This window comes from Gallus gallus, chromosome 2 (assembly GCF_016699485.2).
Source record: "Gallus gallus isolate bGalGal1 chromosome 2, bGalGal1.mat.broiler.GRCg7b, whole genome shotgun sequence".
NCBI lineage: Eukaryota > Metazoa > Chordata > Aves > Galliformes > Phasianidae > Gallus > Gallus gallus.
In genome coordinates, this window is record NC_052533.1 from 9,139,337 (window position 1) to 9,164,541 (window position 25,205).

Genomic DNA, 25,205 nt, shown 5'->3' on the forward strand with positions numbered 1-25,205 from the left:
GTCTATATGTTCATTTCAAAATCCTTTAATCTCTGGGGGTTAAGAAAAGCAATTAGTAACGCTCCAGAGGATTGTGCAAAGTAAATTTTATAGCAGTGAAGGTAATTGTTTCAGGAAATGTTTGGTGGGCTTGAACTAATGACTTGCAATGTGTACATATTTCTGTGCTTATTGTGTTTAGGAATTAAAAGTTTATGTGCATTGTTTATATTGCACTTCAGCCTCATTTTTACCTTCTCAATTTTGGAAAAGTAAATGCTCACACTTGTGTAAATGTGTTACACATTTTAAGTATTAGCTATAAAGTACTTACATCAAATTGAATTGACAGAAAAAAAGCATGTAATTAACAGAGGTGTTTTTGTAATACAGTATGTTTGGATAACATGATTTACAGAGCATAGTAAAGGCATAGTAATGCACCTGGTCATCCTTATATATTACAGAGATGGATTAAAAGCATATAGTTGTTATTTGAGCTCCCTATATTATTCAAATTAACTATAATTCCATCAATAACTTGGTACAGGCTTCACCAATATTTTTGAACAGAACCTTTGATCAAAAGTTGCCTTGTGGATAATTGCTTCAATTCTATTTATATTACATAAGCAGGTACTGATTGAACCTCAAATATTCTGGAAATCCGTGAAGAGTGTAATGTGCTCTGGTATCAGCTTCTACTAAATAACTTCCCTGAACTGCTGAGTAGAGTATTTTGATCATCACCTAGACTTAGTAATAAAAATGGCCATCTTTACTATATTTACCGTTTATAAATGTGCTTTATTTTGTATCTGAACTGATCAACTCCATGTACAGCTGTATCTACTGTCATATTTCTTACATCCAATGATAAATTTGATTTTTTCTTTTTTCCTATTTCAGTCTTCTATATGAGTCTTTCCAGTTCTTGGAACCCTTCTCTGGAAACTCTTAACATGCTTCTCAAACTGCAGAACAACAAGGGGTGTCCCACAATGAGCTGCATTACTACCCAAAATACATTATCTTATCCATTCATATTTATATCCTATACATACACTAGATTTGTATGCATTTGTTTGCAACACAGTCTGCAGACGTTTCTATATTCAGCTTCCAACTAACTTGCAGAGGGAAAGTTAAAGAAGATATGTTGTACAAACATCAACACCATCAATACTTGACAATGGCAAAATACTAAAGATGAATATCTGATTTGAGACTGCCTCATGAGAATGAACATTGTCTGAGGCCAGATAACACGCATCCCAGGGTCCTGAAGGAACTAGCTGATGCGGTTGCTAAGTTATTCATCAAATTGGAAAAGGAAGGACTGTCAGGCCAAGTCCCTGGTGACTGGAAAAAAGGAAACATCACTCCAATTTTTAAGGAGAGAGGAAGATCCAGAGAACTACAGTCCAGTGAGTCTCACCTCTGTGCCTGGGAAGAAAATGGAGAAGATCCTCTTGGAAGCTATGTCAACACACACATGAGATGAAGAGGTTGTGTGAGACAGCCAGCATGGCTTCAACAAGGGCAGATCATGCCTGACCAATCTGGCAGCCTTCTTCAAGACAGTGACAGCAATGGCGGACAAAGGGAGGGCAACAAATGTCTGTCTGGACATGTACAAGGTCTTTGACATCATCCTGCACCACATCCTTATCTCTAAATTGGAAAGATATGGATTTGTAGGCTGGATGGTTCAATGGATGGTCGCAGGCAGAGGGTCATGGTTACTGGCTCTAAGTCCAGATGGAGGCCAGAGACAAGTGTTGTCCCGCAAGGGTCTGTTTTGGGACCGACACTGTTTAACATTTTACCAGTGACACAGACAGTGGGATCGAGTGTATCCTCAGCAAATTTGTGGATGATGCCAAGCTGAATGGTGCAGCTGACAGAACAGAAGGAAACAACACCATCTAGAGGGACCTGGACATGCTTGAAAAGTGGGCCCGTGTGAACAAGGCCAAGTGCAAGGAGCTGCACTTGGGTTGGGGCAATCCCAGATATGAGTACAGAGTAGGAGAAACACTCGTTCAGAGGAGCCCTATGGAGAAGGACTTGGGGTTTCTGGTGGATGAAAAGCTGCATGCAAGCCAGCAGTGTGTGCTTGCAACCAGAAGGCCAGCAATATGCTGGACTGCATCAACAGAAGGGTGGCCAGCAGGGAGACGGAGGGGATTGTTCCCTTTTAATTTGCCTTGCAAGGCTCCACCTGGAGTACTGTATCCAGGCCTGGGGCCCTCAGTAAAAAAAAAAGATGTTTGAGCAGGTTGAGAGGAAGGCCATGAAGACTGTCAGAAGGCTAGAGCACCTCTCCCTTCAAAGAAAGGTTGAGGGAGTTGAGCTTGTTTAGTATGGAGAACAGAAGGCTCAGGGGGACCTCACTGTGGCCTTCCAGTACTTGAAGGGAGGTTATAAGCAGGAGGGGAATTGAATTTTTACACAGCTTGAGAGGACTGTGATAGGACAAGGGGAAGAGAGTTAGATTAGATGTCGGGGGAAAATTTTTACTTAAGGAGTGGTGGGGTGCTGGAACAGGTTGCTCAGAGAAGTGGTGGATGCCACATCCCTGGAAGTGCTCAAGGCCATGTTGGAGGGGGGCCGTGGGCAGACTGATCTAGTGGCTGGCAGCCCTGCCCACATAAAGGAGTTGGAACTAGATCATCACTCTGGCTCCTTCCAAACCAAGCCATTCGACAATTCTATGAAAAACCAAAATCCTTGCCAGGGGAAAGACAGTAATGGCAATGCTTACAAATTCACCAGCTAGTGAAGAATTTTCTACTACCATTTACATTTGATTAGAACAGTTTACACCATGCGGCAGGGTATGGTGTATTAAGCAGATAGATTAGAAAGATTAGCTAGATAGCCAGTTTCAGAGCAACAAAATCCTGCAAATGGAATTACATGAAAACAAACTTTGGGCCAAATTTGATGGTTACAGCTCAGATTTACCTCTGTAATCCACATATATAGCCATCATAAATCAGATCATTCTTTGGACACCTTGTACTGTCCTTTCTAGTCCTTGTTCATGATGCTCCAATGAAGTCATTCTGCTGCACTCTTCTCACTGATTCTACTGTCATGAGAACAATTTCAAGAATAAAGTCATAGAAAACACGATTCATCCATAAAGGGATATTTTCCAAAAATACTGGTCCATGCTTGAAGAGTCTCTGATACCAAACAATATTAAAATGATCGACTTTTACATATTTTTATATTAATCATCTATTATGTAAGCTTTTTGAAATTATTATTTCTAAATACATTGATGCTCATTTACAAAGCAAAACATGATGAAAGAGTATTTTAAAGATTTTACAACTCAATTCATCTAAGGTGAAGATTTTTGGTTAATCCTATAATTTGAAATAGTTTATAAAATGGGAAACGCTCAATCTGGAGATCAATGCTATATTCATTTGTTCTTATTTTTATTCTTCACAAAATGCAGCCTCCAATGATTACTCAAGATCTGTGAATAATGTGCAGTTTTAAAATAATTTTTCTATTAATCTGTCATGAGCCATGAAATTTGACATTTTCACCATGGTGAATACATGAAGTTGCCAGCTTTGCCTGCCATGCTAATATGGTTCTTAATTACAGCATCTAAAGAACAAAACATGCAAGTGCTATAATTTTTTTTGCAGCAAAAGACCTTCAGGCTGGGAAAATGGTCTCAAAATACTGCTTAAAATATACAGTGCATTTTTTCACTCTCTAATGATTAAGCTAAATAATAACAAAGTTATGTCTTTTTTAAAAGGAAACAAAAAGAAAAAATAACAGTATTCTATTTATATTTCCATTTTTTCTTTTTCTTTTGGTAGTCTGGTTAGTACACAAACAGAAGCCTTAAGGTTTTAGTCAATAAACATTCAGTGTACTTTGTTGATATCAGGCCTACTTTGTCACACCTGTATTAGTAACGCTGTCTGTTGAACTTGCATGTAAAATCTGTCTCCTGTGCTGATAACCACCTTATCCTTAGTTTGCACAAGTGACTTTTAATGGCTAATGAAGATCATGACCCATGTGCTAGGACTTCTGCAGAGGTAAAAGTTCAGCACACTCATAGATTTGACAGGATCCAGATAGGACACAATTTTTTTTGATGTGGATTATACAGCACAACTGAGAACCAAAGAAAACAAACTGCTACAGCCTCCATTCAAAAAGCTATGAAATTCTGAGCAAGATGGCTACAACCAGAGCCCTTCTGCTTGCCCTTTCAAGAACCTTTAGCTCTGAGAAGACCAACTGGAAGACTCAGTCCTGGGACCTTACGCCAGCAGCTGTAAGGGAGAGACGTGGCGTCAGCTTACTTCCTTTGCAAAGGAAGCATTTGAAAGGGGAATTTATCACAATCTTTCGGTCACATTTGCTCCCACCGAATTTATGATTCCTTAGGAATGCAAGCTTTTCCCAGGAAGTTCATGGGTCTGTATAATTGTACAATATTTTCTGGATAGATGTTAAAAGAAAGTGAAGAGGAACAATTTACTTGTTCAGTTTGGCCAGCAGGCCTGCAATACTCATGTCATGCATTCACACAGGTGACAGAAATACATAAAGGTGTGTTTGTGTAGGAGATCAGGTAGCCAAGGAACAAAGGATAAATAAAGACAAAGAGATTAATTTTGCATATTTCTCATGATTATTCTTTTAAACAAATCTTTAAAAGAATATTCTCTTCTAAATTTATATCATCAGTTCCCCTACGTTATAATATTTTCCCAATTCTAATATCAATCATGTTATTTGTAGACCAAGTTTTAGTTCAAGAGTGAGAATCACAGTTCTGTGTTTCTATTCTCATATCTATCTGTCATCAAATTCTGTATCATTTCAGGGAAAAATCAAGAAAACTACCTTGAGTTTTAGTCTACCCATCTGTAGAATGGAAATAATTACCTATTAATAAAGCTATACAAATTCAACGCAGTGGCACGTATTCACTGTCTTGCTTGAGACAAAGGAGTATATTTTCCCACCTTACAATATGATGGACTTTAATTTTATTAAAAATGAACATAATGTAGAGAAAGCAATATAGAAAGTACAGGAAAAAGTATGAAGTTTAAAATAGATAAACTTTAGAAGTTTACTCATCTATAAAAAACACTTCTCCTGAGTACATGGATATATGTTTGTAACATGGGATTTCATTCTATGTTTGATTACAAAGGTGCAAATCCTCTGATTTAATGAGATGAAATGTTGTAATGGAAAGCTGAACTTAGTACATTTTTATTTATAAGAGTCTTCCTAGATTTTTATGGTCTCTCTATTTTGTCACCCACAATTCATAAAATGCTGCAGGCCAAAATCCTTCTTGTTATTTTTAATATATTTTTATATTTTTCTAGCAGGAAAGTTACAGTGGAGAAGGCAAAATGATCTTGGTTATATGCACATTTATTAAAGAAAAGCACACAAAATATATTGTACCTTGGGGGAAAAAAGCCACAAGACTAATGTAATGCCAAGGCTGAGAAATCTCTTATTTTTAAGTAAAGGAATGCATAGTTGAAACTTCCACCTTATTTTTGTTTCCTTATCCTCATTTCTATAAAATTGATGCATCTTTATATTAAAAATTAGTTGTCAAATAAGACAGTATGTACCAGAAAACACAATGTAATTTCTTATAAAAGCCTGCATGCAATGAATTACAGCAGTACATTCTTCAGACAATTTGTTTTCCAGACTCATTAAATCTGTAGAAGAAGTCAAGTTTGAATAAAAGTGGTGCCATTATTTCTGAGTTATGCTTTTATATCATTTTAAACAAGATTATGCCAAATAACCTTAGCCTGTTGGTTTGTTATTTAAATTCAAAAAAAACAGATCACAAATATTTTTCAACTTTTTTAAAAGGTATATGTTTTTATTGACACCAAGGAAAAGTACAGTTATAAATAAAAATGTTGCTTAATTTCTGGACAATAAATGTAGTGGAACTAAAAATTCCACCTATTGATAGTTTATACTACAGCACGATAAGGAGAAGAAGATGGACTGTATGTTTTTTTATAAGAACAGTATTTGAAAACTCCTCTGTAGATGGCATAGATGGCATAATCTGCCAATCTGGAAATAATAATAAAAAAAAAACTTCACAAGATTCACTCACAGGTGTACAGAATAAAGAAAAGATGCATCACACTGAATCAAGGAGAAAGGAATCATGGAGAGGGTGTACAGCAGTGGGAAGTTTCATGTTATTGGCAAGTACAAAACCTAACCAGACACTGTGCTACCTGTCCCACTACAGTTCACTGGGTTAAACAAGCCTCCCTCACACTATCCTGCCTTTCAAACTACCAACAATTTACTGAGATGTTCACATTTAGAGCGTACATATACCAAATGTCATAATCCATCAGCATGATGAAGTGAAAATACCAAGTACTGTTCCAGCGTTTAGGTTCTGGATGACTGAATATGATTAGCTGGCTGATTGAGTTTTTCAGGTGTTAGAAAAATAACATGACAAACAATGAACAAAACCTATATAGCATGATTAGGACACTACAGCCAATGCACATTCATAATAGGTGAGACTGAGAGCTCCACTCATCAATGTGCCTGCCCTACGCTTCTAATTTGAACAAGTTTAAAGCTTTCCTGAACTTTCACCACCTGGTTTGATTTTCAAATATCTTCCTCAGTCCACGTTCTTTTCACTGGGATGGTTGGCTGGCTTTTCAGATTGTATTATTCCAGCCAAACCGTTTCAGCCCTTCCTACAAACAAGGATAATGATAACTATTCTTTGGTCATGTGAGATTTTTTTAAAATTTTTTATTTTATTTATTTTTTGAAGAGGAGGTGGAAAGTGTCAATACCCTCAGTACAAAAAAAAACCAGAAATTTTAAGTACGGCAAGAGTGTGCCCACAGCATTTCTGATGATTAGCTTTCCAAATTCAAGCTTTTGTTAGATTACTGTTTTCATGTAATTACTTAAAAACGGGGTTGATGCTAAGGACATGACACAGTACAATAGGAAAAATCAGTCTTGACTTACTTTGTATCGACAGATGCACTTTATCTTTTCAAAATATTTATTCAATAGGATCCCTGATGTCCAAGGATGAATGGTGGTCAGATACCAGAGCAGATAGCTATTTTTAGGATTTTTAAATTCGTTTTTGGCAGACCTTGGGTAGTATTTTAAAAAATGGGTGTGCAACTATAAGGATTCTTAAAGACCTTTCATTACCTTTAATTCTGCTGGTACCATCTAGTTCCACCTCAGATTCAGACTCAGTTCATTTGAAGCCAAGTCATGCCATGCTTTTTTATTATTACTATATTATTATCATTATTATTATTTTACAGAAGCATTGTTTAAACTGACAGCTGACTTGTGGGACTGCTGAACACTCAGAACGGTAATTGAAGCCAACAAGATCTGTGTCTCAATACTTGAAGTTCTTCACAGAAGACAACAGTCTAAGACATACTCTTAGATATCAGACTGGACAGTTCAAATTAGCAGATACTTTGCCATTAGTACTTTCATGCATAAACTACAGTTCTGTATTGTTCTTATAATGACTATCAATTTAAGTTTGTCAAATGCTTTGATAGACTAGAAAAGAGCACCACAGGAAAACAAAACAAAACAACAGCAAAACTGAGAAGAAATGGATTTTCTGACCTCAGAGCAGGATTTGAATAATGTGGAATAAAGAAAGCCTGAAGCCACACATTGAACAATGAAGATAAAATGGAACATTGAAGAGCTGCTCATTAGCTGAGCATTTCATTTCCTGCATATGGAATCAGACAGAGTTCTGTAAAAATATATATATAAAGATATTATAAAATATTTCAAGACTATATCATGATTAGTCATTATTGAAAGATTGGTATTTTTGGTCAGCTGAACAAAAAAAATAAAAATAAAAAACCAACAAACCAACCACCAAACAATAGCTTGAGTTCACTCCAAAACCAACTGTTCATTTATTTTTATCACCAAAATTGAAGCATTTGCCTCACAAGCCAAACATAATTAAATTTTGAAATGACTCATTTCTTTGAATTGAAAAATTATAGCATTTTACTTTCAAAATGCCAAACCACACTGCTGTGACTGCTAGAAATTTTAAAATGCATTTGCCAGCGGAAGCTTCCATATAGTTTCCATACATAGCTACATTTAATTTAAATTTTCATTTTTCATGTAAAACACAATTCAACTAAAACAGTTGATATCAGTGTGGATAGTGAGAACATTCAGGTGAAATCTAAACAGCCAACCTGAGTCCTCTTAGTTTGAGCTTTAGACTCTAAAAGCTCAGTGATATAGGTTTTTAACTTAGCATCGTATGTATGATACATGTGCAACCAACTGTACTGATATGGAATATATTAAATTTTATGGCTTTGCAATCCAGGAATTCACATTAGATAATCAGAATCAGATTACAAAATCTGTTTACATTAGCACTTGAAATTCAGTGAATATCCTGTGTATCCCAAAAATTATACATACAGTTTAAAGGCCTATATAGACAACAACCGCTATGCTCCAAAATAACAGTAACAGATAAACATTAATGTTTTTTTTACAGAATGAATACAGGGTGCCCTATTACAGGTTTTCCATTGAAAAATCATGGAAACGCTTTTTTGTCAAGTTACCACATGTCATGGAAGGACAGTTCATTGAGTGTTTAGCTTAAGCATATTAAAAGGCAAAAATGACAAAGATGCTCATTGAAATGCACAGGAGGAAGCAAAAGTGATAGAATAAAATTGGGAAAAAGAGATATGTAGAACAAGAGACCTTCAACAGCAATAGGGAAAATCATAAAAGGCTAAGGAGAGAAATAAGAAGGAAAAGAAAAAAAAAATCAGTGTTACTGCAGTGTACATAAAAGGATGTAATATTCAGCAGAAAATATCACACTTGACTGGAGGCTGAGAATCGTATAATGTGCAGTCTGAAATACTATGACATCAGAATAATTTGTTTTCCTCACATGTAAAGGTGTTCAGCTAAATTTAGAGCTGAAAACCTCCCATTAGCAATGTTCTCTCTAAATATCCTAACTATAAGAAAATCAGAGCACAGAAATAATTTGTATTCCTACAGGACTCCAAAGAAGTCATGCATGTCACTTTTACTACACACTCTGACTGTTCTTTCCACTACTTTCACCACTGAGCTAACAAATTTTAGTAGCTTTACTGTTTGGTTGTTTGTTGATAACCTGTCGCACTCGTAAGTTTATTCTATAATGTATCAAGAGCTTTAATTACAAGAAGGAGGTCAATATTGCAGATTGCAGAGGTAATATTAGTTTTAAAATAAATACAAACCCTCCAAGCACTCCTACCCATCTGACTTCAATCCATGATACCAGTCCAACAATCAATCACCAGAGGCATTGGACACCCATAATTAGATTATAAAATCATAACTATAGTCATTTTACGTCTGCTTGCATAATTACATCAGCATGCTAATATCCTTTTAATGGTCTCTAATGATGTAATAAGAAATAATGGAATTTATTTGACAGCTACATAACCATTAACAAAACATATTAAGCATAACTATTACTTCCATAAAGATTCAGGCTGTATCCAGAAGTGACAGCTAACATGTTGGATCTTTTCTTCGGTATGGAAGTATTTCTAATTGTGTATTCCCCAAATCTATTCCCAATTATCTGCTTCACAGGGTGAGCAAAGTTTATGTCAGTGCAAACTTGACAACAAACCAACTGTAGAAGTGGACTGAACGCTCTGGGAGCCAAGCCTGAGGCTACATTGTGAAATGCAGGCCATTGGTTAAAGTTGGCAGGATTGTGAAAGAGAAGATAAGATAAACTGATTACTACCATGCATCAAATAAAATCAAGAAAAAACATGGTAATCAGCAGGAACCCATAGAAAAAAGCCTCTGTTCACTTAACCAAACTCCAAGGCAGAGGCAAAAAATAAAAATATATGGAGGAATGAAGGATATCTGGAGACAAAACTAACTAAATATAGTAATGCATTTGTGAATCAGTACCCTTGAAATCACTTTTCACAGAGAATAGGACAAAAAACCTTATTTGAGAATTTAAAGAGCATTAAAAAATTCACCACTCACTCCCTGTGCTCGGTTTTTATATTATTCTTCTTGAATGTGATGCCTTTGTCTGAACTCTGAAATTTGTGGCTCTCATTAAAATGACTTTAATCTGAAATCTTTGCAGTAGTCTAAAGAATTCAGACTTGCACTCTCTTTTCCTTTTCAGAATTCTTGGAAGGGAAAGAGAAAACTGAAAATTTTAATCCAAACTCACATTCAGGTCAGAGTTCAATCTAACTTAGTTTTCCATATTCCATCCCCCCATAAATTCTTGATCTTGTGATTATTGATATTTTTAAAAGCTAAATCCCCGAGGAAAAAAAAAAAGAAAGCTGGTAAAATAAAATATTTCCTGAGAGGTCTCATCTTCACATTTCAATATGTCCATGGTGAATTAGGAATAACCATATGATTAGGTCTTCCTCGAAACCTGTCTCCAGGAGGCCGTTCAGATGGTTACCAGAGCTTTCATGTCCATACAGTTTTCCAGTGATGGCTATGTAGTGACAACCAAAGAACAAATCCAAAAAACAGTCATTCTTTTCATGATGGGGCTTTTTTCTAAAGCTTCTACTTCTGCTGTCCGATGTCCAGCTCCATATTTCTACAGCACTTTGTGGGTTTAACCTGAGCACCTCATTTTTTGGACTAAAGATTTATTATGGATGAATTCTTCCCTAACTTGGGATTTTGGATAACCTTTTACAAATTTATAGATGTTTTAAAAAGGCAAGATCTATGAAAGCATTGATTGGATAGACAGAATAGTCTGTCCTGCTTGTATTTATCATCATTCGTAATAATAATTTGTTAAAACAGGGACCATGTTATACAATTACTTTTGGTACTGTCATATGACTGCATATTAATGTATGCAAAATATGCAGCTTTCCTAAAGTTCCATATTAAGGAAAAGAAAAAAATTGTTCATAGCTTGCTATTTCATTGGAGGGGTATTTTCCACAAAAGAACAAATCTACAGCTTGACAACTGCAGTGTTGTTGCAATTTATCAAATGATTAAAAAAAAAAAAAAAAAAAAAGGGTTTTATGCTAACAATTAGAGAGGTAGGTGAAAGTGCTCTTTTACTGTAAATGAATGAAGTTAATGAAGTAGAACCCATTGATTCCAGCAGAGAACTTGTTCTGTTGAATTATCCCTTTGAATGTGCAGCAGGCTTTGATTTATCTGGTAGTATTCAAATTCAAGGTTGAAAATTCTTTTCATAAGGAAGGCCATATAACATCATTTTTTGTAATTACAAAATTCAGTTTTCATTAAAAGCACATTTCATAACATACACGTTAAAAATTCATTAAGCAATATAAAGGATGGTTCTAATATGTATATATTTTCCTTCTGAACAACAAAATTATTTATGCCCAGTTTTTGTCATATTTCTAAGTCAACCCTTACTAGTAGTCTATTTCGTATCTTATATTCTGTAACAGAATGGGCAGAATTATTATTATTATTATTTTCAAACAATAATAAACACTTCCACCAAAAATGCAATGTTTTCAGACCACGGCTAAAGACACAGCATTAAAAAATAGGTCCAAAGTTTAAAGCAAAAGCACAAGAAAGGCACTGTCCGTCAAGAACATTGGAAAACCAAGCAGCCCAAAACACTGAAACATAGGCAGAGCTGGATGTTACCCAAATAACAGTTATTTTCTGTGTACCAGCATGGGAGTTCTTTCCAGCACGCTGTAACAAACCAACCGCAGCTGATTCTTCTTTTCCATTACTTCTCTATCAAACTATTTTCTATTTAATGAAGGAAAAACTAAAGATTTATGAAGTAAAAGCTCCTACCAAAGTGCTTTCAGAAAATCTCCATTATAATTTTTTTTTTTTTTTTTACCAAACGTGGTAAATCATAACCTCCTAACTTAGGTGATTACCATACAGTACATTTATCAGCACAAATCATAAGAAAAGCAGCATTTCAACACAGCTGAACTCCCTGTGACTTATTAAATAAGTAGCTGTCCAAGCAGCACGACCTGGTGTGCCATGTGCTATACTGAAAGCCAGGAATCCAAGTTTTTATCCCCCTGTGATTTTGTTTCACCCTCAGCAATGCTGAGTATGATGACCCTTTACAATACTTGCTTAACCAATACTCTGTTAAATAGGATGGTTATATATTTACAGCACTTTTCCAGATTTTTCCCTATGGGAGCATGGGATTATTTCAGTCTTTATAGTTTGTATTAAATAATTGTGTGTAGGGGATGTTATAAAGATCATCATAATATTCTTTTGTTTGTGCATACACTCTCATTAATTTTGGCAGTAAAGAGAAGTCACTCCCTTGTAAGATGAACTACTGAAAAATAGTAAATCCAATAAAATAAAAAGAGGCAAATTCCATGTACATACTTGACATCATCAAAGGAACTCATCTGCAGCTTCAGGAGATCTGCCACATCCTTTATTAACTCCAGGCCCTTTTCCACACTCAGGGGGCTGTTGAAAGGGAGCAAGAAAACAAAGCGTTACGAAAATGGAACTCATCGATACTTGAGAGGCTAAAAGTCCCAAAAGAGTTATCACCTTGGCCTCTTAGAGTCTGAAAGCCACCAGTAACTGTATTCCTGTCACATAGTGATTGTGATATCAAGGGAATTGGGATCAGGTGCTTCTTCAGGCATGATGAATCACCTGAATTTTCCAGCAATAAGACAAACAATAAGGTGTAAATGGAATTGTTAGGAAGTGTAATGGGCCCATGATGCAGCAACCAGTTCATCTTGATCCTCAATAAAAAATGTAATAAAGTAAAAGGACAGAAAGAGAGAAAAGGATTGACGAGACAAGGAGGGAAACAAACAATGAAAGTCAAATTGCAGGCTCAGTAGCAAATGGACAAGGAAAAAGCATATTTTTAAATTCATTAGTTTTTAAAATGAATCTTCACCCAGTGAAAGGATACAAAATTATTATGGATTTGAGAGTAAACAATGGAGCAAGGCACACAGTCCAGAGGACACTGATTAGATACGTAGGATTTAGTTTGGTGTGCATATGCGCTTCTGACAGAACCCACTGTAAATCTTTTTAACCTTTGTTGATGCCACATTTACATTTTTTAATTTAGAAAACAGGTTGCAATCAAGCATAACACAAGAGGACTGCTAGCATTTAAAAAAAAAGCATTTATCTAGATGCAAAATATATATTTATAAAACTTTCAGGTTGTTAGAGTCGCTACAGCTGTAAAGGTGCATTATGAACATTCTAATAGACAGACTGTACTTTGTTTAGCTGTTGTTTAGTGCTGTGAAACCAAATAAAAATGTATTTAAAACGTAAAAAGATATGAAAATTATATAACAAGCTCTACTGAGAACAACAAATGCAGCATTCTCTAAATTGTGATTATAGAATTATTCTCAACACTGTCAAAGCCCCAACACTCATAACATTAAATCTTACAAGCCTGATACTTATCTGACTTATGCCACTTCAAATCAGAAACAACTTTGATGAAACTAACCCAAGGGAAAAAAGGTTCTGTATCTTTTCCTTCAAGGGTTTATAACAAGTAAGAGAAGGAGGTGTCAAAAAAAGTACGTACTGTTAGACATGATCTTTTCAACTGGACTAAGGGGAAAAAAGACCTCTCAGAGCTCTGTACCTATGTTATTATCTCTGCTTCACAGTGAAAGTTTTTTGAATCTAAATTTATTGCACTGTAATTATGGCCACGGATTTATTTATTGTCTGCAATGAGAGCTGCTTATTTATTTATTTATTTACAGTGCTGGGTTCTGCATACACTGCCCTAAGGGCATCTCTATTTAAATAATGGGATGTCTCGTGGATCTTGGTTAGGCTGGAATTGTTCAGCCTCCCTTCATGCTACTAACCCAAAATGCTCAAGAGACCTCCTGTCACACAGGCAGAGGTAGCCCTCAAGGCACCAGATAAATTTAGAGTTTTTCTAGATGTATGAGACAGAAATGTTCTTGTCTGAAAGTAACAAAAGAATCTGATTGTTTCTGTAAGGAAAAAAAAAATGTACTATAGATTATTCATAAAATTCCTATATTTCAAGGGCTGACAGTGGGCAGAAATGTGATTATTCTCATCACTATGAAAGCAGATTGTCATAGTGACTCAGGGGCTTATGTGTTAATTAAATCTTTTCTCCCAAAGACATTGGCTTAAATTTTATGGAAATGATTGGTGTCAGTGAGTGGGCTTTTACTGTAACAGCAAGTATACACAGAGGTGCAAAGAAAGTCTGCTGCATACATTGATGTCATTTTTTTTACCAAGGGAGTCACATTTGTAAAAGCTGAACCTTCCATTCCTGCTTACCCCCTCTCCCCCCCCTTCCCTGCAAAAGCATTTCCCAACCTCCAAGCCAATGTATGCTGCTATGAGTCAATGTAGTAACAGTAATATGTAATCAGAGCATTTGAATGCTACAATCCAGCAAGAATGCTGGAGAGAAAATGAGAAAGAAAAATGTGCTGGAAAGTCATTCTTCTACAGGTCTGAGCAGCATCTAGTAGCAGTCTTGTTAACTCTCATCCAATAGCAAACCAAAGAACACAGGTTCACAAGCTCACATCTGGTGTGTTAGGCCAAGAAATTGTCATTCATAGCAGCACAGGAGAACTATGTACTTTTGAAAGGCATGGTGCTATCTGCAGGTGTTCGAGGCGAGGCCAGATGGGGCCCTGGGCTGCCTGATCTAGTGGCTGGCAAACCTGCCCATGGCAATAGGGTTGGAACTGGATGGGCTTTAAGGTCCCTTCCAATACAAGTCATTCTATGATTCTAGGATTCTACAGTTCTATGATTACATTTTCTTCTTTCGTATCAGTACTATTATTGATCGCATTCTCACATTTGAGGACTCACATTACGAATGATTAATTTATGCCCAAGTACCTTCTAGTATCACTTTCACAGTTTCTAAACATTGCCACATACTAGTACTGCTGATTACAGTTCTGTAACAGCTGTATAGTAGGAGAGTTGAAAATGCCTAATCATTATCCACACTCTATTTCCCTACTACTTTAATTCATATTGCATTTTGCTCAGTGTTGCACAGTGTGTGCTTACATAGCGACAGACTCTAGCTTTACTTATGCTGAGTGAGTACACCATTCTCAGCAGTATGGCATTAAGCAAACGACCCCAAGCCTAAGGAGTGTCCCACCTCTGATAAATGAAAAGGAAGAGCTGGCCTCCTCAGAGATGGAGAAGGCTGAGATACTTAACGAGTTCTTTGCCTCAGTCTTCATGGCCAGTCAGGCTTCTCACACCTCTCATGTCCCTGTTTTGAGCTTGTGATAATGTATTTCACTACAGCAGCAATGGTAAACTCTTAAAGGAGAAATCACAACTTGCAAAGGACTCGGAGATAAAAAGCATGTACTGGAAAAAAGAAAAGTAATAAGACCTACCCGTGGATGATCTTTATGCCTTGGAAGTTCTCTTGAGGATGTGTAACCATCATTTTGTTAAAGAAAATTAATGGGTTCTGCTGCATCCTTAATAGTCCTTGATTTTTTTTTTTTTTTAATTTATTTTTTAATTGCCTTGAAAGTTTCTGATCACTTCCAGGAAAGGTTTTAGCCTTGGGAACAATAAGCCTCTGGATGGCATAGCACCTTTTTGAAGATCATATAGCTTCTGATGGCCAAGATCTTGAGATAGAGTTTACTTCAGACTTAGAATCAGAGAATCACAAAGTTTGGAAAAGACCTTCAAGATCATCTACTCCAAACATCAACTCATCACCACCATTCCCGCTAAACCATGTCCCTGAGTGCCACATCTAAACATTTCTTGTACACCTCCAGGGACGATGACTCCACCACTTCCTTGAGCAGCCTGTTCCAATGCATTAATACTCTTTCAGAGAATAACTTCTTTCTAATATCCAACCTGAATCTCTCCTGGCTCAACTTAGAGCCATTCCCTCTTGTCCTATCACTGTTACCTGGAAAAAGACGCCAATACCCACCTCACCACAATCTTCTTTCAGGTAGTTGTGGAGAGCAGTAACATCTCCCCTGAGTCTCCTTCTCCAGACTAAACAGTCCCAGTTCCCTCAGCCACTCCTTCTAAGACTTGTGTTGCAAATGCTTCATAGCTTTGTTGCCCTACTTCAGACAAGCTCCAGGGCCTCAGTGTCTCTCCTGTAGTGAGTGGCCCAAAACAGAACTCAGTACCAGAGATGCAGAGGGAAGCTTACTTCCCTAGTCCTGCTGGCAACATAATTTCTGATACTATATATGTTTCCTATCTTTTCTATAATTTCACTTGCAGTAGATTTCTCTTTTGCATTTTTTAAGTTAACTGTGTTAAGATCATAGAGCAACTGAGATTGGAAGGCATCTATGGGTCCATGTGGCTCAACTCCTGCCCCAGCAGAGCCACCCGGAGCAGGTCTTTTTCAGGTGTCAGGCTCCAGTTCTCTACAGCTAGAAAGACAAAGGGAGGGTCAGAAAGCATGTAAAATTCACTTATAAATAACTTTCTTCTATTGCTTTGCATCCTAATGTCATCTTTTTCTGTGAATGCTAGCCTAAATATTATTTTCACATGATAAATTCAGACCCTACAGAATCAGTAGCCAAAGTCTGTTTTACTCAGATTCCAATTGCTACATCATATTATTTGCAGAATATACTTTCTTTGATGAATTTCAATGACAATGAAGAAATCAAGGGGGAATAAAATATAAATATTTTCTTTGGGGTTTATGTAGATACATATTTTCAAGTCTGGCACAGAATCATCTGAAAAATGCTGTTTTTGTTTAATCTCACATTGCAGCACACAGCACTTGCACTAAACTACTTATATCTGCTAGAGCATATGGCTTATATCTCTGCAAACCACAGACAATATTATATGGTAGTACTACATCATTCCTTCAGATGAAATGACTCTCCAGCTGACTGAAAGATTTTGATGTCATGATTTAACATCATGACAAAACTATGAAAACTCTCATATCCATTTAAAGTATGTGAAAAATAAATAGCCCAGTACATAGCTACTTGTCTGTGCTAAAATTCATGATCCAGTCAGCTCTTTTTAACTTCATCAGGAGTTTTATCTAACAAGAAAAGCAGAACTAGGCTATAGAGCTCTTTTATTTAGGGATGGATCTTAAATTAAAGTGCAGAAACAAATATCAATCCCTTTACCTTAATGCAAGCTGTTGAGCACTTCTGAAAATTAAGTAATCCATTTAAATTCTCAAGAGCAGATTTGGGAGACCAACTTTATGTAATTGTTTGTTAAAACGTTTCCAGAAATTGTACTGGACATTGGATACAGGAAAATTAGATTGCCTGGTGAAAATAATAATCTATATCTTCCAATATCTAAATCCCTCCTAGTGAGGGAGTTGGAAACAGAAATAATGTAAGGAACAGTCCACTTACAGAGGTAATTCAAATAATAGAACATTGGATTATAATCTTCCTCTGCTATTGTCTATTAAAGACTTCACTCCTCATTTGCTCAACTTGTAAGAAAAACATAGGGTTGATGAGTTATTTCTAAAATCTTGTTCAAGAATGTTGGCACAACCTATAGCAATCACATTAAGTGATTTCCTTCTCAATCACTGCTTCATATAGTTTGTTACGTTATTTTTCTACATGGAAAACTATCTCACTATCTTCAATGGTTCTATATATAAATGAGAATATCTGCTGATAAACAAAAGATGAATGAAGAAAAGAAGAGGCCAATAAGGTGAGCTTGGTCGAGACATTCTCCTGACCCTCAATTTCAGCATCTGTATGAAGGGAATGATACCAGCTTTTTTTGCCAGATGACTAGTATTGGTATTTAAAAGACTTGCATGCCTTCTGGATCTAAGAATAAAAAGTGTAGCACTATTAGCAGTCCCTAAAAGCTAAACTTATTTCCTCCCTATCAAACACGGAGAAGATGTTGTGGTAGCAAAGACCAAGTAACATGAAAATTAATTTTTAGTTATAACAAAAATTTCACTACCAAAAATATTGTTCTAAATTATTTCAACTTGGGGAACTGGCTGTCTTCAGAGCACAACTGACTGATTTTACAGCACGTTTAAAGCACCTGGATCCAGGTGAACATAACTTCTCCCTCACTGCTGAGTTGATAGCCTTGTGAAACACCTGCTGTGGGAAAATGGAGTAGGTGTCAAGAACTTTATGGACCAGACATGTCTCACACATGGCCAATTAAACCACTCCCCCCAAAAAAGTAGTGCTGAATATTGTATGTTGATTTCGATACCAGGTACGCTTCACACCACAGTTATCCAAACAATGCTGCAGACGGATGCCACATTCCCAAAAAATTCCCAAGATAACCTATAAATCAGAAAAGTGAGTACAACCAGTTTGAATAATGAATTGCATATTTTTGACCTGGACCTAATGGTTTATTCATTCAAGGCTCAAAGCTTCCACTTCTGGTTAAAGAACAAGAAAGAAACATGTAAATGAAGAAACAGGAGGAGTTCTGCAGGGAGCGACACTGGCAGCATGGCCAGCTCTGCATGCTGAGTTAAATGGAGCTCAGATTCTAATAAAAGCCAGTGGGCAATGTCAAAGGGAACAAGAGAAGAAACAGCAGAAAACAATGATGAAAACTATATGTTCTGTATTTCCCAACATGCCTGTCAAAACAATCCCATAAATTGATCCATTTAGGTCGCAGAAAATCTGATCCAGTTATACAGATGGCTTGACTGCTCACATTTGCCAAGCCTGCTCCCAGCAAGGAGAGCAACATGGAACTCAAAGTTACACTGAGGTTATGTCAGTCTCACAAGCAGTTGCTCTCATTCACTTTTCGTTCTCCCAACTGGCAAGTGTCTTCGAAAACCCACTTACTGAACTCTGAAATTCTCCCTTAGTGCCATCATTCAAATTATGTATTGTCTTTACCAGACTGTACCTAGTGCCCTTCCAGTATTCTGTTTAGCAATTGTAATGCAGAACTATAATGGGCATCCAGTCAGCCTTGTCAGATTAGTTCAATTGAATCATTTTCTGCAAAAATGAAGAATAATCTACAGTACAGAAATAGGCTTGACATTGGGAATAGCACTCCTTAAACCTAAATGACAGTCCAATCCCCAGTGAAATCTTAAGTAAGGTAGGATTCAATCCACCTGTTGTTTTTTTTTTTTAAATCAAGACATAGGCAAACAGGTCCAGTTCACCCATTTTTGAGAGTGCTGAGCACTGCACCAAAATTACGAGGCATTTATCTACAGCCACAAAGTTGCCTGAGTGCTTAAATACAGCCCTGCCAGCAGCATCAGAAAGCTCATGTCCTGCAGTGGTAGGTGCCACTCTTAAAACCAGCCTCTCTTTTGCTGTCCACATTCAAGCACAACAGCATCTTCGTTCCACCTGTTTCTCATGCAGAAGGTTCAAAAATTGCTTGCACTTGTGCTCAACATGAGGTGAACTCACATTTCAACTGAAGGTGGGAAGAACCTGAACACAGCACCCAAGGCTTCTGTGGAGAGAGATTTTTCATTTAGTCTGTTTACTTAAAAAACTTCTCAAATGTTTACTTATGTAAAACACACGCATACTTGAAAACCATTTGGGACAGAAGCTTTACCTTCTCCTGAGTGATGTGAGTTACGGTCACGTTCTCTCTTGCATGTCATCTATCTTCCTCTGTCAATTCTATGACTGAAGATGAAACACTGTGCCATCAAGAGCATGATGGACAGATCTATCCCTTAGGGATAGTACCCAGAGCACCCTCCTATGATGTAGGAGTTAAAACTGCTTGGAGTAAGTTCTGTAAGGTTTCTTCCACTTCCTGCTTCACTTTCTAAGCCCTGCAGTAGTAAGAGAAAGACAGGTAGGGACACTCTACAAGGTGCTTTTCAGCACAGGAATGCTAGATATGGTGGAGCCCAGAATAACCTACTGGTTTGGCATGTTTCAGTGAGGCAGGGAGACACCTAAAAGTCTGGGCTGTCTTCTGGAGTCTGATAAAAGTCCTCTCTAAACAGTGGAGGAAAAGAGGTGCCTGAATCTCCTTGTGTGGATATGTATTCATTTGTCCCTCGGGGCACTCAGTGATGTCATGGGAAACGCATGACGTCCTCATCCCTGGGGAAGATGTGTAATTTAGCACTTAAATAAAACAGTCTGGCCTTCACCCTAAATACTTAAATAACTGCCATTTCAGCTTAAAATCTAGAAATATTTCTTGAAAGGAAAAGGCACTAACTGCAGAGAAAACAGGAACAATGCTCTTTGAAAGTCCCAGTCGTAAGGACCAAATCTGTTGATTAATTTACTTCCAGTAATCAACTTTAATAAACTTTAATTGAGAGGTAAGCGTAGACTGTGCCACATGGTGTTTATTTCCCTAGAAGTTAACTGAGCCTCGAGCTGCAAAACATAATTCTGTTGGTCTTGCTACCTGTGTATCTGAGCATTTATATCTAAGATTTTTAAGATATTGTTAACACTGCAGCATCTTTCATGCAGAAGGTTTTCTTCTTTTTAGCACTAATCTTAGATACTTTTCTATCCACTGGGCTTTTATTTTTCTAAAAACTGAATTTTAAGATAGATACATTCTTTAGTTTAATAGTAACTACTTTAGTTTAATAATTACTTGAAGTTTCACCTGGCTGTTATTCGGTGTTGTCTGGGTATTGACATCAAACTGACTTCCCTTAATTAACAGAGCAATGGTCTATTAACAGTATCAATTTCTTAACATGTAGCACAGTTTCCTTAATACCACAGATAGAAAGGTAGATCCTAAATAAATAAATAAATAAATAAAATACTAACAACCATAAACAAAGTTCAGAAATACTGGCCTGGAATACCATACAGAATGCTTTAGAGAGTCCAATATGCAAGAGGCCACATTTGGGATGAATAAAGCTTGCGGTTAAGGCTGCTAAAGCTAGCTAGCTGCTAAGGCATGAACATCGATTAGGCTGCAAGCAAACATCTTGCTGATGGGTAACTGGCAGGAACAACCTGGCCAGCTCCAGCACAAACTGCAGAGGAGCCAGAACACCAGGACTTGAGCTCTACCTTTCTCTGAGTGACGAGCTGGTGCACACCAACTATAGCTGCTCTGTCTACTAAAAGTAGCCAAGAGAAAAGGGTAAAGAGAGGGCAAACAATTTCCTGTTTCTGCTCCTGAGATCATGAATAAGCGAGAAGAGCAATTGCTGCAGGTAGCAGATCTCCAGCAGTACATGGTTTTTGTAAGGACATGTAGCGACAGTATGAGGGGAAATGGTTTTAAACTGGAAGAGGGTAGATTTAGACTAGATATCAAGAAAAAACTCCTTTCTGTGAGGGTGATGAGGCACTGGCACAGGTTGCCCAGTGAGGCTGTGAATGCCCCCTCTCTGAAAGCATTCAAGGACAGGATGGATGGGGCTGTGAGCAACCTGGTCTAGAGGGAGGTGTCCCTGCCTGAAGCACTGGAGTTGGAACAAGATGATCTTAAAGGTCCCTTTCAACCCAAACCATTCTGTGATGCTATGATTCTATGCTAACTCCAGTCTTTGAATCACTTCTCAGCAACAGATGTGAGCACAAGATAGGAGGTTGCGTTATACAACCTTGTACATGCTACTGCCTGATTTTAGCAAGCCAGCTGTAAATCATGAGAGTCTGAAAATAAGGCTGAAAAAAAGAAAATGAAATCCAAGATAATGCTGGAAAACTTCTTAAGAAGGAGGGTGGTAGAAGTGATTTTTGAAATACAGCTCTGTAAGAACCAACTACAGAACAGTCTATCCTGGGAGAGACAATGCTGTGATAAACAGAAACCTTTTGTTCTTTAGGGTTTTTTTCCTCGTGAGCACTGCTTCATTCGCACTGCTAAAAGTGAAGAAAGCAAGATGTTAAGGAAATCATCCAGCGACAGTTTTCAACATTGGTCTCAGTTCTCTGAGGAAAAAGTTAGAGGTGTGAGACGTGCTACGAAATTGCCAGTATTATGGCAGCTGCCCAAAGCCCACTCTAAAAGGTGCAAAACACTCTACCCTAGAATAGCTAGGGACCCTGACCTAATAAATCATAATATTACACAAGAAAAAACAGATTCTATCTGATCATCAGTCTGACTCCAGAGGCACAATAATAGTGACATTTTGTTCCTTATATGCACCTTGTGTCATGAATGTACCATGTGTTTCAAGATTGGGATGCTAATCTCAGCCATGCACTGTCTCCATGCATGCTCATAGCACTGCAGCCTGGGCAAAGACTGGAGAGAGATCAGGAATCAGCACTTCTTGCCGTTCTGAACCAAAAACATTCCTTCTGAAAATAAATGAGTAGGATTATTGCTTTCTTCTACCAGTAATTGATTATGCATGTACTCATCACTTACTAAAATCTCTTTCTTTTTAAAAAAATTGTCCTACTAAATTGTTGACCTCAATGATATATTGGACTGTTTTGTATTTTAGAAATGGACAACCTAATTCAGGATTTGCGTGCCTTCTTTTAAATTTCCAAGCCTGAAAACATGGGCCATCACACCAATGGCAGGATTTGTGCATCTAAACAGAGCATTTTTTTTCAAAATTTTCCATTGCCTCAGAGCCCAGAGTATGAGGAGTTTTAAGAATATCTTTTTTTTTTCTATTTTTTTTCCCAGAAGGACTATTTTTGTTAATGTCTATTATTCTGTCACACTTATTTGAGCAGAATTTCATCTACCATTGTGCTCCTTAATCCCTCAATGTATTTAAATCCATCTGGAATTTTTCTAAATCCTCCATAGTTCTTCCTAACAGAGACAATTTGCCCATGGGGTACCACTAATCCCTCTACACACTGAGAAGCAGCAGTTCATGACGAATCTTTCCCTCCTATCTCATAACCAGTTCTTAATCCGCAGAGACACCGTGGCCCTTGCTCTGTGAGTCACAGTCCTTAAAGTCGGTATGAAGAGCATCCCATTTATCTCCTGTTGATTTGGAGGGCAGGTACAACTTGTGGTTTTGCTGCAACAGCAGCTTTTCTCCCAGGAGAGGCTGATGCATCTCCTCAGAAGGCACTTTGCTCCCTCAGGGCTCCTGGGACCAATTCTACCACAGAAGTAAAGAGAGAGACTCTGGCACGGTCTTCTGGAGGCGGAAGCACAGAAGTCTTCTGATAGAAATAGTGAATGCTCCTGCATGGCTACATGGTGATGGGACTTTCCCATCCTCGTTAGGTTTGCAAAAACCAATATAAACTGTTGAATTTCTCCTTCTACAAATCTTACTTTTCATTTCCTAGACACAAAGGGAGTCTCACCACAAGAAAGATTCCATACAACAGGGGATAAACTGAGACATTTTCAGGATGCAGAGACAGCGAGGACTACTGGAACATTATAACATCAAAGTAATTCATAGCGTTACCATTATACCATTATATTCTGAGCCCACCAAGCCTAAGGGATATTTAGACACCAAAATTGTATTTATTTTTCTTTCCTAGAAGTGCCCCTGAGAGTAACCCACATGACCACATGACATGCTATAATGGAAGTCCTGGGCACTGATGCTTCATCAATTCCATGGTGTTACAACACTTGCCTTGTCCATCTGAGTTTGAGTCTTTTGTCTGTGTTCCAGTGTAGCTTCATATATCTTGAAGTACTCATCTCCAGTACATACTGAGAGAAGAAATGAATTTCAGCACTAAACATATTTTATCTGGTTTGAACTCAGCCTGTACCTCAAATTGAGTTATATAACAATGAATTTTGTAAATGATTCGCATTTATTCAGGAGTGGTGAAAGCAACCAAATAACGTCAGAGCACAGAGCTACCCGCTGGGTTGTTGGAGAGCAGCCTGATGTCACAACACTGTGACTGTAAGCATGTTAAGGACAGTGCAGTTCTATTGCTTTAGTTGCAGTTTGTTTTAACATGCTGTTTTTCTCATTGGCTTTATTGGCCTTTAAACCTTTTTAAACTTAGTTTTTTTTTAACAGCTCAGCAAATTCTCACTTTCCATATTTTTTCCATCTTTTTCCACCACAAATGAGTGTGAATTTAAACCCCTTAATACGGACAGATTCAAGTCCAGCCCAATTTGTAACACAGATGACACCTGGTAAAAATCAATGGCAGTGGTAAGGCTATGAAGGTCAGAGTGATAACGGCATTGTGGAAACACAAGAGTGATTGAGAAGTCAAGAAGGATCAACTCTCCAGAGTTATAATTGAAGTGTGACCCTGTTCCAGCCTGTGCTTGTATTGTTCCAAGTAAGCAGTACCTGCAGCTATGTTAATAGTGACAAATTCATACAGACACATTGTTAATGGCAAAAACATGGAAATAATGGCAATAATCTGTGCCATAATGATGATTTCCTCCTTTCCAAGACTGGACTTCACCAAACCACTCCTTAACACATTTTTAAGTATTTTTTCATTTTTCATTTCAGCGTTTGAAGCAGTGATGGAGTTTACTTGTCATAAACCCAAAATCTCTGATACAAAAAAAGCCTTGACAAAGCAAGACTGTTTTTCAAAATCAAATTATTCCTTCATATGAGTAATTAATAAATGAGATTGAGGACAGCTGGTGATATACATTTTAATGGACTTTTGACTTTTTGTATATTCCCTACCTTAATATCACTGAAAATGTTTTTCTTTCAAGGTAAGTGAAAGCCCAGACCAAATTACAATGCAGATGGTTTAAATTACAAAAGACAAAGTATGTCCATCAGCCTAGTGCTCCAAGAAGGAAAATAAAGAAACACAAACATTTCTGTAAGATATCAAAATGTTCAACATTTAAAAAATTGACTCTTTCTAAGACTCAATTTCCAATCTATCAAAAAATTAGGTCTGAATTTATCTCTGCATCAGACACACCATAATCTGAGGATTGTAGCATACCTGCTTCTAAAACAGTGAGTGGAAATACCTACTTAATAGTAAAATTAAATTACTTTCTCTGTTCTGATTTATTCTTAGTGTTCTGAATTAGTCCTCACTGATCTTCTCCTTGTGAAGCATTTTCTTGCATGTCATAAAAATGATTTAGAGATAAAAATGACTTCATTCTAATTTTTACTGGTCAGATGTTTACATTGTATA

General features: G+C 37.2%; 1 protein-coding gene across 2 annotated transcripts in view; it reads right to left on the reverse strand.

The window, feature by feature from the left end:
* Positions 1-25,205, reverse strand: part of PTPRN2 (protein tyrosine phosphatase, receptor type N2) — a 622,865-nt gene that overhangs the window by 348,564 nt on the left and 249,096 nt on the right. For both annotated transcript variants that reach the window (XM_025148316.3, XM_025148315.3), the window contains exon 10: positions 12,493-12,579. In XM_025148316.3, the coding sequence (XP_025004084.2) occupies positions 12,493-12,579 (87 nt within the window). The remainder of the gene's footprint in view (positions 1-12,492; positions 12,580-25,205) is intronic.